This window comes from Loxodonta africana, chromosome X (assembly GCF_030014295.1).
Source record: "Loxodonta africana isolate mLoxAfr1 chromosome X, mLoxAfr1.hap2, whole genome shotgun sequence".
Lineage (NCBI taxonomy): Eukaryota > Metazoa > Chordata > Mammalia > Proboscidea > Elephantidae > Loxodonta > Loxodonta africana.
In genome coordinates, this window is record NC_087369.1 from 36,574,620 (window position 1) to 36,591,034 (window position 16,415).

Consider the following 16,415-nt stretch of genomic DNA (forward strand, 5'->3'; position numbering starts at 1 on the left):
TCAGGTAATTTTGTTGTTTTAATTGCGAATTTACATTACCGTGTGCTCAATATAAAAAGTTGAGTGGCTAGCTCCTGTTAATTTAGCTGAAAATTCTTAACCATGGTGACATTATAGATTGAGAGAGGGAACACCTAAGACTCCGGTAAAGCCCAACACTGTCCAAGAATATGGATTCTCAACCCTTTATGTGCAAAACAGGCACCTGTGGATTTGGTTAAAATGCAAATTCTGATTCAGTGGTTCTGAGACTCCATATTTCTAGAAAGTACCAAAATGATACCAATACTGGTGATCCAGGAACCACACATTGAGTGGAAAGGTCCTCTAAAACTCAGTTTTTAAGTAAATCCATTTTATTAATTATATAGATAAAACACATGGTCAATATAGGAGAGAAATATGCTTAGGTGTGAAAGTTTTCCTTTTGAAAATATGTAAAAGTGTACTGACAATGGCCTAGGACGTTTTAATTGGCTAAACACACATAAAAGGGCTAAAGAATTAAGGAATCAATTGAAAGAAGAAAAAAGGAATACTATTTAGCCATTTTAATGGACGCCTAAAAATGAATTAGATCAAGTTCATGAGAAGGACCTCCCATGAGTTCAAAAGAACCTATATAAACAGACAGGTGAAGAAGTAAGAAAATTAATGTACACCTAAACTGCATATCCATCATCGTTATTACGTATTTCTCTCAAGGATTTTTAACACACATACATTATATTTAGCCTGAAGGAAACGTCTAGGTAAATCATTTCATGTCCTATTTTAGTAGGCAATTAAGAATGATGTTGTTATTTCAGAAAATGAGAGTTCAAGTTGATAAAGGTGACTCATGAGGCATCAGAAAACCACTTATAGAATATTGTACATTTTTTTTTAGCACTTTCAGTCTGTCATTGCTGACACTATTGATTAAATGCAAATTGCTTCTAGGTAACCATATGATAACAGGAAATTTTTGAATTTATATTCCTAAAATGCCGGAACTCAGCTTTCCTGCTTGAATAAAGCTGCTTTGAGATACAGAAATAGGATGGCAAACAGATAACTGTATGATTCAGATAGATTAAAAAATAAATTAGTGAAAAACATGTCTTCCCAAGTTGATTTATAGTTCAGTGGCTGAATATGTCACAGGATCTTTGAAATGTATTTTGAACGGCTCTTTTCTATGTAATTTTCTATTCATAAAATTTCTCTCAAAAATCAAAACAAATACACCTTCAAATAAGCATACTTGGAAATGAGTATATGTGTTAAAGACATTTTGTTAATATTCTAATACATGCAGCCCTGGTGGCACAGTGGCTAAAGGTTAGCCTGCTAACCAAGAGGTCAGCAGTTCAAATCCACCAGCCATTCCTTGGAAACCCTATGGGGCAGCTCTACTCAACAGCAATGGGATATATATTTATATGTGGTTGGTGGATTCGAACTGCCAACCCTTTGGTTAACAGCTTAACAGCTGTAGCTTGCCATAGCTTTTAACTACTTTGCCACCAGGGCTCCATATATTATCTTTCGGTTTAATTTTAAAGGTAAATCATTAAAAATATAATCATATTTTCCATTTATTAAAAATGTTTAGAATAGTCTAGTATAATACCGGAAACCCTGGTGGCATAGTGGTTAAGAGCAAAAGGTCAGCGGTTCAAATCTAGCAGGCACTCCTTGGAAACCCTATGGGGCAGTTCTACTCTGTCCTATAGAGTCGCTATGAGTCGGAATCAAAAACAGCTTATCTTATGAATTGGAAGACATTTAAAGTAACTTTCCAATTTAAAAATATAAATAGTTAACTGTAATAGAGGAACTGTTAATGAAATTACCCCGCACAAACAGTATGGAACGAATAGATGTTTTCCTCGCAGATCTTTTTTTTTCTCCTCCAAATGATATAACCTCACAGCTAGCATTAGCTTGCATCTACACCTTTGTCGTATTTATAAAAATCTAATAGATTTTGTAATTCATGAAATTAAATGCTGGAAAGATAAAGCAGAACAAATAAGCACAATTACACATGACCTTCCTACAGCTAAAACTATTTTACATTCAGAATACTTGTATCTCTTGCCTGCCCAAAGTATTTACTCCAGCTGTTAGAAATTCTCTAACAAATTATTGCCAATTATATGCCACAAATGGATTTTTTATAATTGTTGAGGTTGAAAAATCAAAGCCTTGATAATGTCCCTGAAGACGAAGCAGCTCTCATTTAATTAATAAAAAAATCCTATTGTGAAGGTCAAAACTATAACCACTCAGAAGGAAATAAAAATAGTGAACCATTTTTTATAAATAAATTTTGAGAGAGAATGGATATCTTTTGGAGCCCTGGTGGTGCAGTGATTAAGAGCTCAGCTGCTAACGAAAGGGTAGGCAGTTTGAATCCACCAGCCACTCCCTGGAAATCCTATGGGGTTGCTGCAAGTGGTGATCGACTCAATGGCAGTGGGTTTGGTTTTTTGGTCTGGACATCTTTTAGTGAAGGTAATGCTAAATATAAATATCTGAAAATCCAAATCTCTTATAATCCAAGACAGGTAGTAATGACTATAAAGAATAACTTTATGATAACAATGAAAGGATAAGTAGAGTCCTAAGTATGATATTTTTGAGGGTCTATTCTATAGTGTTCTATTCCATTCCAGTCTACGAGCTTGCTAAGACCCAGCCTTGAGGTGAAAGAAAAATACATGAATGGAAATCAACACGTGTTCATGTTAAAAAATTGTTCATATACAGCTAAGTAATGTAAAAATTAAAGATTTCTGAAAAGCATTCCCCGTCAGTTTCAGCAGAACCAGGAAAGATTCTCTAGGCTAAACTTTGATTCAGCTTAATATCTAAAATATATTTTAAAGCTATATGAAAAGCATTGTCTCAAAGTGTTTTAATCATTTCAACTTTAATACAATAAGAGCTCAAAGCACAGAATTTACAGGCAGTACAACTTAAGAAAATGTCCAAAAAAAAAAATACATAACCTACATTGACTTTTTCTTTAAGATCTGAGAAGTTGCCTTCCTTTCGATAAATTGCAAATTCAGGACTCTGCAACACAGCTTCTGAGCGAGTAATCCAACTGTGAAGTTCAGTCATATCAACATCCAACCTAAGACAGGAAAGAATAAAGGTCATTATTTCTTGATTAGCTCTTTCCTCTATATGAAGGAAAAGCAATTTATCCACATTTGTCATTCTTCTCCCGATCTGAAACTCCTGCCTGATGTCCCTCTTATTTTTAATATTACCACTCTGCCCCTAGTCAGATATGCTCGAAATTTCGTGGTTAGCTTTGTTCTAGAGACTTACGATCATGGAGGTCATTTATTCACTTCAATGTAAAAATCACCTCTACAGTATCTCCTATAAGCATCTGCTTGAATGTTTGCATTGGTTGAAAATGTATTACTTTCCCAAACAACAATCTTTCTTCTTGTAAAGCATTTACAACAAACTAAACGTTCCTGCTGGTGGCCCCCATTAAACCACATCTCTGGTATTCATGCCCTCTTGCAGGCTCCAACCAAAAACAAATGGGATATTAGTAAGTAAGACGCAAGCAGGGACTTGCTAAGGTATTACACATTGGAGCTTGTCCTCATGGAACACAGAACCTGAGAAGGCAGCTGTTATAAAAGAAGTGCCACTATTTGGAGGTGACCATGGTATAAGGAAACCCGAGCTAGCCAGTTAGAGAGGTCACGTGAAAGGGCATGGGGCACAATGAGACTAGTCAGTGAAACCTTCTTTAACCTTTCAGCTTATCTCAAATATCAGCCTAATAACAGGGAAATGAGCAGTCCAGGTGATACCACCTGGAGCCAAAGAACTACTCAAAGGTTCCTGCCCCCATTAATTTGTGAGAAATAAATAACAAATAACTGTCGTTACTCTCATTTTTTTTTTTTTCAGAGATATCTGGAGCTACAAAGAATGAACCATTCACTCTTATCAGGTGATTCACGCCTAGTAAAAACAGAGATTTTAGGGAAGTCATACAAGGGCTGCCAGGGTGGGGAATGTCTATAAATCACTTGAAATTTCAGGCACAATTTAGAAGATGTGTTCTTTTTTTCCTAAAAAAGGATCCCTAGATTTTATCAGCATCTATAAAAGATCTATGAAAAGGGAATCTAGAGATCACATAATCCGACAGTTTATTAAACAAAACAAAAAATATTCTTTAGAAAAATAAATGACTTACACAATTTTCATAGAAAATTTCTGAAGCAAGACAAAAATGAAAATTTTAAGAAACTAATGTATTTTATCCATCATAGTACACCTTTTTTTTTGCATTGTTATTGTTGTTAGCTGCCATCAAGTCAGTCAGATTCATGGAGACCCTATGTGCAATGGAAGGAAAGAGTGACAGGTCCTGTGCAATGCCCATGATCTGTTGAGGACTGGACTGTTGTGATCCATAGAGTTTTCAGTGGCTGATTTTCAGAAGTAGATCACCTGTCTTAGTGTGCTGCAACCTGTTCAGCATTATAGCAACACACAAGCTCCAATGACAGACGAGCAGATGCTTGAGGTGCACTGGCCAGGAATAGAACCAGGGTATCCAGCATGGAAGCTGAGGATTCTATGACTGAACCACCAACGCTTCCTCTCTTGCATTAAGATCCTTCAAATAGTGGAAATCAGCTCACTAAAAGATTTCTGGTGGCCAATCTCCTCAGTTACTTCATGAGCTTCTCCCTCATTATGGTTTTGAGCTTCATCATTCACTTTTAGATATTCCATGGCTTGTCAGTATCTTACTTTCCTTAAATTTTGGCACCAGAAGAGAATATATCAGTAGTGTAGTATGTAACCAGAAAATAGAAAATCACCTTCTTGGGCTGAAATACTTTCATTGATGCAGTCTATGGCTGTAATGTATATTTTGGCTTCCATGTTAGACTTTCAACTCATATTGAAGTTGAAGTGAGCTAGAATCTTTAGGAATTTTTCATTTACTATCATTTAGGAAATTCTCCACTACCATAAACTTTTGAATTGATTTTTTGAACCCAAGTTTCAGGGCTTAAAAACATAAACTCGTTAAAATTTGTCATGTTAGTGGCAGGCTATTGCTTTAAAATTAAACTGATAAACAGCTTCAGAGAATTCAAAACACTTCCAAAAACTTATTCTCACCTATTATTCTTATAAAATTATGTGGTGAAGTATTATCAATTCTCCTGCCCATATAAGGAGATGGAAGCTCAGAAAAGTTAATTGACCTCAGATGGTTAATATAATAGGGCAGGAAATTCATTCATCTTGTGCACCATTGTATCCTTCACCTCAAATAGGGCCTGTTTCATAATAATAAATATTTACTGAGTTATTAATCACCAAGTCTATCCAACTAGGAATTGAGAGATCAGCTATCTGAATTCAGAAATTTTCCTCTAAATTGCCATGTCATAAAATGTCAAAATTTTATTTTCTTCTTATATGCATGTTGTATATTTAAGGATTTTTAGAATATCGTGCATGGTATTTGCTATCTTTCCAACATTCATTTTACCCGTGAGTTTAAATATCTGGTTTCCAACTTGTTCATGCATAACGTTGATTAAAACTAGAGTCCTACTACGTGAGTTCCTGGATAGTGCAAATGGTTAACGTGCTCAGCTGCTTAACTAAAAGGTTGGAGGTTTGAGTCTACCCAGAAGTGCCACAGAAGAAAAGGCTGGCATTCTACTTCTGAAAAATCAGCCACTGAAAACCCTAAGCAGCACAGTTCTACTCTCATACATGGGGTTGCCAGGAGTCGGAGTCAACTCAAAGGCAAACAGTACTGGTAATTGCCTGATACTAAAATCTCTTTCTCGATTGATGTTAACTCATTAAAAACCCTTTCAAAGCCCAATTATTTTCTCCTTAGAATGTTTTGTTGATACTATGTTGTTTTCACTACTGAAGGCATGCTGATTTAAAGGACCAATTCATAATTTTTGTTTTGAGTTATGGATTTTGATACCCATTATTTGGAATCCCATATGGCCCAGCAAACTTTGGACATAGTAAATCCTACTGATACGAGTCAATGATAATTTTTTTTTTTTTTATTTCTTGAAAATTTGCAAAACATGAGGTAAAACATGCAGGCACCTGGCAACGACTGCACATACGTTTTATTCTAGCCTCCTTTTCAGTCTTTTTATTATTTTTCATGAAACTTTTCAAAACATGGTACAAATGCATTCTTACTGCAAAAGCAGTACTTAGCCCTGTGCATTCTTCATTACTGCAAAAGCAGTATTAACAGGCTAAATAAATAAAACTAACAGAATTTGAATCTCAGGAAAATTATCACTACTATATATTCTTCATTATAACAAAAGCAGTACTAACAGCTAAGAAGCAGAAACAGCTGCCCTGGAATACTGCTGAACTGCTCACAGTGGTGCATTCCACCTGCTCCACATGGAAGCAATGATTGGACCCTAAGACTGAGTGTAGGGTGAGAATAATTTATAGGGGTTCCAATCTCTTGAAAAGTACCACTGCAATGCATTATTTCTTATTTCAAAGGCGTTACTTACTGTTCAGAAGCTAGAAAAGCAGAGAGCCAGTAACACCTGAAAACAATGAATGGCAGGCATCAAGATGAAAATGGCCACTCTGAATGAAGACTGGCAATAGCTTATTCTTGTGATAAGTACATTCTCACGAGAACATAGTTACTGGGAAACAGTGAGGAGGCTTATTTTACAGAAATGAAGGCAAACCTGTCAAAAGGTTAGAAAATCCACTCATCCAGGAGGCATCACCCAAGACAAAGCTCTATCTATACAATAATGAGTCTCCGACTTCCGGTTCTTGAGTTTCACGCATTTCAAAAGGCTACTACCTTGACACTAAATGCATTAAATCAGTCTACATCCTTTCCAAAGATCTCCAGAGGCATAAAGTGGGTGGGATACCGCTTTTCCCATGGGGTTTGGAAGGGTTAAAACAACACTTCTTGGCTATGGTCACTTAGCCACCCACCAAATCTAGTCAACTGTATAAATGTTCCAATCAACATTTACACAAGACTTTTACCAGCACATCTTAAGACATTTTTTTTTTCCTTTGGCCCAATGTAAAAATTCTCTTCTCTGTGTGTAGGCATTCACTTTCCAGCACATGGCGCAGGCCAGGAGTGCTGGGATATTAATACCTCAGGAGAGGCCCTCAACCAGTGAGAGACGGTAGTTGGCAGATAAACTGTCCCTCAGTGATGCAATCCTGAAATATGTTCCACACATCATCTCAGGAAGTTCCCAGCAGGTTTGAGCTCTGGTTGCCCCCAGCAATAACGTGCTCATGTACCATCCTTTATTGGCTGCCTTTCCTTTACAATCTCACTTGCCCACTTGCTTACGGTGTTTCCTGGGATCACTTTCCAAATAAACTCCTTGCACCTAAATCCTTGTCTCTGGGTCAGCTCTTAGCAAAACACGAACTAAGGCAAATGATCAGAAGCCTCAAATGAATTCAACATCATGCCATACTTTTTATCAATTTGAGAGCTGACTCTCCACAAGTACTATTGAAAACTTTTTGCAAAGCTCTCAAAGCTCTGGTCTGAACTCCTTTTCCACATCTCTCAAAAGGTTATCTTGTTTTTTATTTTACAGAGAAAGGTGAAATTATCAGACTAGATTTTCTTCAACTTCTTACTTCCAAACATAAAATTTTGCCCACCTCTGTGTAGTCACCTTTCTCATTTCTTTCTCTTTCATTTGAGGGAGTTTCTCTCCTTTTACCTAAAGTCAATCCTCCTACCAACCTTACTTCTTAAATAGCTGACTAACAATTCTCTATTCTCTTTCTACTGTACAGAGCCCGGGTGGTGCGGTGGTTAAAAGAGATCGATCGCTAATCAAAAGGTCGGTAGTTTGAATCCACCAGCTGCTCCTTGGAAACCCTATGGGGCAGTTCTACTCTGTCCTGTAGGGTTGCTATGAGTCAGAATCGACTCAATGGTAATGGGTTTTATCTACTGTGCTGTCAACTCTTCCTTCTCAAGTGAAATATGGCCTAAAAGACTCTATATGATTTGGCCTTGATAGATCTTCCCTCTCTTATAGCTTACTTCATTCTTTATTCAAGTACTTCGCCTAGAAACAAATCTCTCTTCAAGCTTTTTAAGAAGTGCAGAGCCTTACTTTACTCTTGTACCTCCTCCAATGGAGTGAAATCCTTCACTGACTCTTACACACCTCTCCACAGGAATATTTATTTATGAAAGCTTGATTTCTTAGTAAATCCGCTTTGGCCACTTTGGTCAAATTTATCCCTTGCCCTTTAAATTAGACCCAATCACACACCAAATACTCTCTGACTCATATACCTGAGATATGAACATCCGCCAAAACGAAAAATTGCACCAGTTGTCATTTTGTGGATTCTAACTCACAGCGACTCCATGTGTTTCAGAGTAGAACTGTACTCCCTGTATTTTTTGATGGCTATGATCTTTCTGAATTAGATCTCCAGGCCTGTCTTCTGAGGAGCTTCTGGGTGGATTCAAGCCTTCCGAGTATCCGAATATCCACCAGTCACTGCCAAATCCCCCCTTTAATTTTGGTCTCTCTGATCTTGTGCACTTTTGATACACACTGTCTTTAGAAAAGATTGTCTACTTCCACTATAGCCCCATGAAACCCAAACTTGATTCAAAGTACTGGGCTGGAAGAAATCTGAACTATCTTTTAAGGTGTATACTGGAGAAAGTTTTTTTTTTTTTAACCAGGCCCAAAATCAGTTCTTGTTTGGGTTTTTCACCAGGTCTTGCTTGCCCACATGTTGTAATTACCCACTACTACCACCTCCAATTCACTGCATTAAACAAATAAAATAAAGATTATTTATTTAGTTTGAAAGGGGACCTTGTGGCACAGCAATTAAGTGCTCAGCTGCTAACTGCTGCCATATAGATTACAGTCAAGAACACTCTAGGGGGAAGTCCTAATCTGTCATATGGGGTCGCTGTGAGTCTGAATTGACTTGACTTTCCCAAAAGCAACAACAGCACTCAGTTTGAAAGCACATCATTTACACTCAAAAAGAAACTTTATAACGCTTTTAGACATCTGTCCTGGAAAATGTGACTGTATTCTTCCTTTTAAAATAGTACAATATCTCCCTTCTTTTCTGCCACAAAATATGCGAAACACCGATTATTTGCTAGATAACAGATAAAAATGCATCGGCCTACATTATCAAGGAGTTTACTTTAGTGAAGTATCCATTCAACAAGATAAAATACTTCAGACACAGAAATAGGGCTCAGTGCACAATGTGATATGGCTTTTTTTTTTTTAAGGATAATCAAAAAACACCTTTTCAATGAATTCAGATGAAATCAGCTTCTAGACTAGAGGCCCTGCCAAGTAAATTGGTTACTTTCACACAATGAAGGCTTTGTGGAGTCAACACTATGGTAACTGTCGGCTTACTGCTTTGCCTGTGAAGATTTTAAAGAAAGACAGGGTATTGGTTGGTATGTAGTTCTAATAATTCAAAGCAGTTCAAGGAACAGGATGTGAAATTCCATGGAGAGGTCTTTCTTCATTCAGTTCTTTTGTTTGTCTGATTTTAAAAATTTGGAAAGGGATCACACAAGGTGCTTCAGCTTCCTTTTTACATGAGGATCTTATGGGGAGTAATTACACCCTTGTTTTGATTTACAGTTTAAAAAAGAAAGAAAATTCAAATTTCGCTAGGACAAAATTTTTTTTTTTTTTTTTTTGCTAGGGCAGTTGAATGAAGTATTTTGCATAGGGAAAAATATCTTCCTAGGTATAAAGATTAATGTTTTACTTCCTTTCTAAATTGAAACAAAACATCAGTCAGTTTATACTGGTTATTCTCAGCTTTGGGGCCTTTTTTTTTATTTCATCATTGTGACATCTTGATTCCTTTAGAAATAGGTGGAGTCTAATGCCAATTCTTACATGTTTCAAGGCCCCAATTATTCCTAATCTAATCTTTTTACATTTTTCTTTCTTGGTTCCATTTGGGCTTGTTGCTTCAACTGTATCTCTAATTTCCTTACCAGAGCCTTTTCTGCCTTAATATAATGTCCAGTCAGCCTACTTTCCAACATCTAACATTTAGCATCAACTGTTAGAGTTTGGAAGTTAACTTTCAGCTACCAGCATGTATTCCCTCCAATATTCTCCCAGTGGACATCCCCATCTCTTTACACCAACAATAAGGATAGAAGGATGAAGGGGAAGCAGAGGCAGCGTTCGAAGGCCTCCCACACACTTTCTCCAAGTACCAATGGCCCGCATTCAATACTTAGTCTCAATAATATTTCCACAGCTTTTAGCACAATGAACAAGTTGTCCTTCCTGGATCCTTCTCAGTCCCTGGCTACCCAGTAACAATTGTGCTTCCATTTTTTTTTTCTATATCAATTTGGCAGCTATTGCTTCATCATGTCTGTGATTTGTCCCCTCGTTTCCATATTTTTCAATGATATTGAATATTCTTCAGATATCTTTGCAAAGATACATGGCAAATTAACAGACACCCCTAATTTAAATCCATTCAGATTTGTAAATGGACTCCTATCTATAGGGTCGCTATGAGTCAGAATCAACTGGACGGCAGTGGGTTATCTACCCTTTACAGAGCTTTAATTACGGGTGGTATTTTCTATAGTATTTTGTAATACTTGGAGCTATGCATTTAACCACCAGCTAAAGATATCATGCAGAGGTAACTCTGTTACCTTTTCAAAAACTCCCAAGGAAACCACTAAAGAGTGATGATCAACTCCATGGTGAATGTTGGATTCTGTACATATATTTTTTATCTTTGGAAAATCATTCATGTTTACTGTTTTTTTTTTAACTTTTAAAACTCTCACAGAACAATTGTTTATGACCTCTACGCCCCCAGAATTCACCCACTAATAATATATTTCTTATTACTTACTCATCTTACCCTCATGACACACACTTCACTCTGTACTTAACATATGTCCATATGTCAGCACATAAAGACTCTATTCTTTAAATACAGACTAATTTTATCAAGAATAAAATCCCCTTTTTTTTTATCTACTAGGAAAATTTTGACTTCTTATTTTTATGCATAAAGTACTATTTCCTCTTGTAATTGCTGATTAATACCTGCCCTATACTCTTCAGATAGACACTAAGAACTTATTTTTGCTATTAAGTTATCTGTGATCCGCAGCGAAGTGACAATTTTCCATCCCTTAGAAATGTACTCATCACAGATGCCCCAAATTAAAATTGGTAAATTCCCAGAAAACCGGGTAGCCATTCCTTTGAATTCCCCCCCAAAACTATATTCCTGAATCAAGGTCATTTTTCAAAGAAACCTTCGATATTCTGGAAATTTCAAAATGCCAAATGTCTTGGTGCACATACGCCAAATATTCAGAAGGTTAAAGTTTTCCCTCTACATCCAGTTGCATTTCCCATAAACGTGACACAAATTAGATTAATCATACCATTTCATAGCGTAAATTTATGTGCACTTAATGTAGAAATGTATATTGTAAGAAAGAAAAACAGACAGAAATACATCCAAAAGAATCAAAGAGAAACACCTGCAATGTAAAAAGGTGCCAATTTTAAATAATCAATAATATATATATATATATATATATATATATTTTGTAACTTGTGCTATATGTTATATGCAACTTGTGCTATAACTGGGCTAATTTTGTCAGAAGATCCTCTTAATGGACATTGTGTTCTGTTAACTTTCTGTACAGTGACTGCCATATAAAGTGTTAAAACAAGATGACACATTTACGCAAACTTTAATGCAGCCACTTTCAATATACCATTTGGAACTCGTCATGCAAAAAATGTATTAACTTTGAAAATGGAAATCCTCCAAGCTCCCAGTCTTAACTAATTTGATTAGTGAGCTAGGTTATAAATGGCCATTTTACACATTTAAACAAATTCACACATAGAATTTCATAAAAACTTAGGAGCCTCGTACTCAGAAGCCAAAAATAAAGAGTTGACTCCTGTGAAACCTGTTAACTCTTGCAAGACTCTAAGCCTAGACCAGGTGACTTATCAACACACATATTTAATGTGGATAATAAATAGTTAGAAAACTTTTTTTTTCCACGTTAATGGAAACAATACTACAATTCTTTTCCTTTGGTGTTACAATTTGGATGGCATGTTTTTGGAGGTGAGGTAAGATTCTGCAGTTTTGTTGATTATATTTTTAATCATCTTTTCTCCTTCACAGCTTTAAAAAGTGAGAAGATACTTTAAAGCCGTACTCGTGTATAGGTATTCTCCTGGTCCCAGGCCATTCGATTAATACCTATTCATCTTTCAAGAACCAGTTCAAGATGCACATTTCCTGTGAAGGTTTTCTTCACCAGCATCTTCCTCCTCTACTCCCTATGTGTCCACATGGTCTTTGCATGAAAAATTAATAAGCCACAAACAAATTAACTTTGATAGAGAGAAATCTTAGAAAATGTCAAATAAAATTCACTATAAATCCTGTGAATGCTAGAAAACAAAGTACTTTTAGGACTTCATTATGTGCTGAGGTACGTGGTAATTATTATACATTTATAATTATAGAATATTACAAAATAGGAAAAGTCTTAATTAACCTAGAGAAAAACAAGCCAATATTCAGATAAATTCTCCTCACCAAAATAATTTGTGTATACACACAAACGTGTACGTGTGCTTATATAGTGTGGGTGTGTTTTCCTTGGGGGCCACATGCCTGCCTTATAGAAGTTTTTAATGTGTGTGATTTTGTGTGTTTGAATGTGTGTATAAGTTTGTGCATGTTTCAAGTGAAAATTAAATACAGTGCAGTGGAAACTGTACTAGACTTTAAGTCAGGTGTGACAGGTATTAATTCTTAATATTTATGCTGTTAGATTGGGCAAAGGATTTTTGTTCTCTGATCTTCATTTACTTCTTTTAAATGGTAAAAAATGAAAAAAGGTCACCATCAAACTGGTCTTGAAATTAAAAAAACATGATTTTTTAAAAATCACTGTTGAGTATATGTTTACTTAGCTAATCAAAGAAGTTTTCCCCCGAGATACAGAGCTGAGGCCAGTTTTGCTGATACTGCAGCTTTGATTTATACTATACTATACTGTAAAAAAAAAAAAAAAAAAAAATTTATATTGCACTATTACAACTACTATTACTATTACTATTACTACTACTATTACTATTACTATACTGTACTATACTATACTAGTCTGCTCATTTAGCAATCCAACTAAACGCCAGCGAAGAGAGTTCCCTGTGATGATGAGAAGCCTAAAAACTCTTTTCAGGACACCATCTTCAGTCAGTACAAACTGGTACAGTAACATTTAACAAATGATCTCCTTTTTTCCTTATGTTTGCATGACTCTGTTTATAAGTGTGAATATATTTCTAGTTTTATATGCATAAGTCTTAAGTACATCCCTCATACAATAATGTTTCAGTACAGAAAAAATTTAATGATACCAGATTGCATTGAAATGCACCTTTAAAACACACTAAAAAATCAATTTCTCTGTAGTTTACTTTGTCCTAAAATATACCTATTTAACATGTCCCAAACATAAAAGATTATCCTTAAAATTGTGTGTCTTTTTCTTTGTCAATTATGGCAAAGCAGTGACACTTACAATGTGAATAAAAATACTGTCTTTTAAAATATCTGCCCTTGGATGCAAACCCTGTGATTTAATATTTTTAAAGCTATTAATGCCAGAAAATTTCATGAGTTATCTGGCATGGATATTAATCTTTGTACCCCTAGGATACTGAATATGGGCTGAAAAGAATAAAACTTCTACAAAAACATCGCATCTCTGTAAAACATGAAATTAACCAAAAATATTCAACAGCAGGTAGGTAAAAATAACTTAAGAACAATCTTCTTTTTACATTATTTACTAATATATCTTACTAATTAAAGAAAATACATTGGTAAGATTTATTTGAAATCACTTTCAGGGAAACACACTTTCAAAATTAAGAAAATGTCAAACATTCTAAGATATCAAAACCAGCTACGTTACAGGAATTAGTTATAAAACCAAGGAATTTGAAAGAATGTAGATAAAGATTGCATGACCCAGAGGGTTGGAAGTAAAATGCTGCCCAGCCACAGATGCCTAAAGCCTATTTTTCATTTCCAGTAAATTGAAAGTCCCTTTGAAACAGTTCTGTGAAAGAAAATCACCTTAACACAGGTTAATAAAAATATTCTAAGTGATAGATGAAACCTTGTCATAGTAATAAATCTATGATCATACAATCTAATAGCCTTGAATTGAAAATCCTGAGTCATTTATTTGAAAATCCAATCTGATGTTTATTTAAACTGATGAAGTTTGTGTCTCTGTGTGAGATAAATATTGGTCAATAGAGGGCGCACATTCCCTTTCACAGCTTGTCTGGACCTCAATTTGGCTTTTTTTCCGTTTTCTTATCTACATAAAGATAACATGGTGACAAATGGATTTTTCATGGGAGTTCTTTTACACAGAAACATAAAATGTTTAAAGATATAGATAAAATGGTATAAAAAGAACATGTTGGTAAGATACCCTCAGATACACAGTTAAAATGCCTTTTGCCATTTTGACATAAAGTATCTTCAAGTCATAATACAGAAAATCCTTTGAGAAAACAGGTCTACATTTTGGGGAGACATGCTTAATCCAAATAACTTAGCAGCATTTGGTCAGTTATACAGCTGGTAGTTTTTCCAAGTTCATTAATGGAAAATCTACCAGTTATAGAGTCCAAAATATCTATAAAACGAATCTGCCTATAATTAAACTTCAGTATTATCTAGATTAAGTTTTTAAATGTTAAACTTACATTCAATCAAATTCAAAGGGGAAAACAGCATTTTAAGCATCTCGTTCATGTCACATGTTTTCATAAGTTAAAATTTAACTCCTCTCCCATGATAACCTTGTAGGTTATTTTTTATAGTCTTCATTTTTTCATTTTTTATATAGATCATGAGAAGAGAACTTTATAAACCTCCTTTAGGTTCAAAACACAGTGAAGCATGGAGCTAAGATTCAAAACCAGCTCTGTTTGAATCCAAAGATTTCCATTATACAACTTTTGTTTTACTTTTTCCAAATGAAGAGGAAACCCATCTTAAATTTTTTTAAAGAAAAAGTTAACATGAGCTTCCTGTTAGTTGATTTACAGTACAGTCTAGTGGTTATGACAGTGCCACTTTGGATTACAGTAGAATTTGTTGGAGTCTGTAATACCAGGGCATTAATTCTGAATATTTTCGTTAATTAATCTAAACTATGATTCTTAATTGCATAATTTATACATACCCTCATGGAAGCCCTATTGGTGCAGTGGTTTAGCATTTGACTGCTAACAGAAAGGTTGGCAGGTTGAACTCACCAGTTGCTCAGTGGGAGAAAGATGCCGCAGTCTGCCTCAGTAAAGATGTATAGCCTTGGAAACCCTATGGGACAGTTCTGCTCTGTCCTATAGGGTCATTATGAGTCGGAATTCGACTTGAATGGAAATGGGTTTGGTTTTTTGGTATACCCTCATTATATTACACAATCGTTACTTTGCCAATTTAATATTATTTTGGGATCTTCATTAATTTCCTAAAATTCCCAAATCCCCAATTTGTTGATTTATTTTCTGATGTCAGAACTGATATTAAGCATAGATGACAAAGGTTCTTATTAATATTTATAATTTCAAATATTGTTGCTAAGACATTGGTGTGTGCCAAAAGTCTTACAGTTAGAAAAACAGTTCAATTATATGGAAATCGAATGCTGAAAAAAAACATGCCTTGTTGCTGCAAAAGACATCTAATCTTTAAAGAAATTATTTTCACTTAAAAAGATCAATATATTTAAAGATAACCAAATGCTCCCTACAGTCTATGAGACTTCAGAATATAGGCTAGACATAATTGAGGGTGGTTACACATTTTGCATGGAAACCCTGGTGGTGTAGTGGTTAAGTGCTATGGCTGCTAACCAAAGGGTTGGCAGTTCGAATCCGCCAGGCGCTCCTTGGAAGCTCTACGGGGCAGTTCTACTCTGTCCTATAGGGTCGCTATGAGTCGGAATCGACTCAATGGCACTGGGTTTCTGCGACACACTTTGCATAGACAGACCTTGGCACATTATTAAACAGCCCAGGCCAAGCTCTTCATTTCAGCTAAATAATTTGATGAAATCATCTTCTATCTTCTCATTAAAAGATACCATGGGGTAGCATTTAAGAATTCAGTATCCTGAGCTGGACTGTGAGGATTCAAATCTTGGCTTCTGTATACTGTGTGATCATGAGCAAGTCACATGAGCTTTCTGTGTGTTATTTTTCTCATTGGCAAAGAGGGATAATGATAAAATCTAC

The 16,415-nt window shown here is 35.5% G+C and overlaps 1 protein-coding gene across 1 annotated transcript in view; it reads right to left on the reverse strand.

Moving 5' to 3' along the window:
- The window catches only part of DMD (dystrophin), a 1,889,362-nt gene that overhangs the window by 1,550,084 nt on the left and 322,863 nt on the right, over positions 1–16,415 (reverse strand). The window contains exon 13 of the mRNA XM_010599731.3: positions 3,004–3,127. Within this exon, the coding sequence (XP_010598033.2) occupies positions 3,004–3,127 (124 nt within the window). The remainder of the gene's footprint in view (positions 1–3,003; positions 3,128–16,415) is intronic.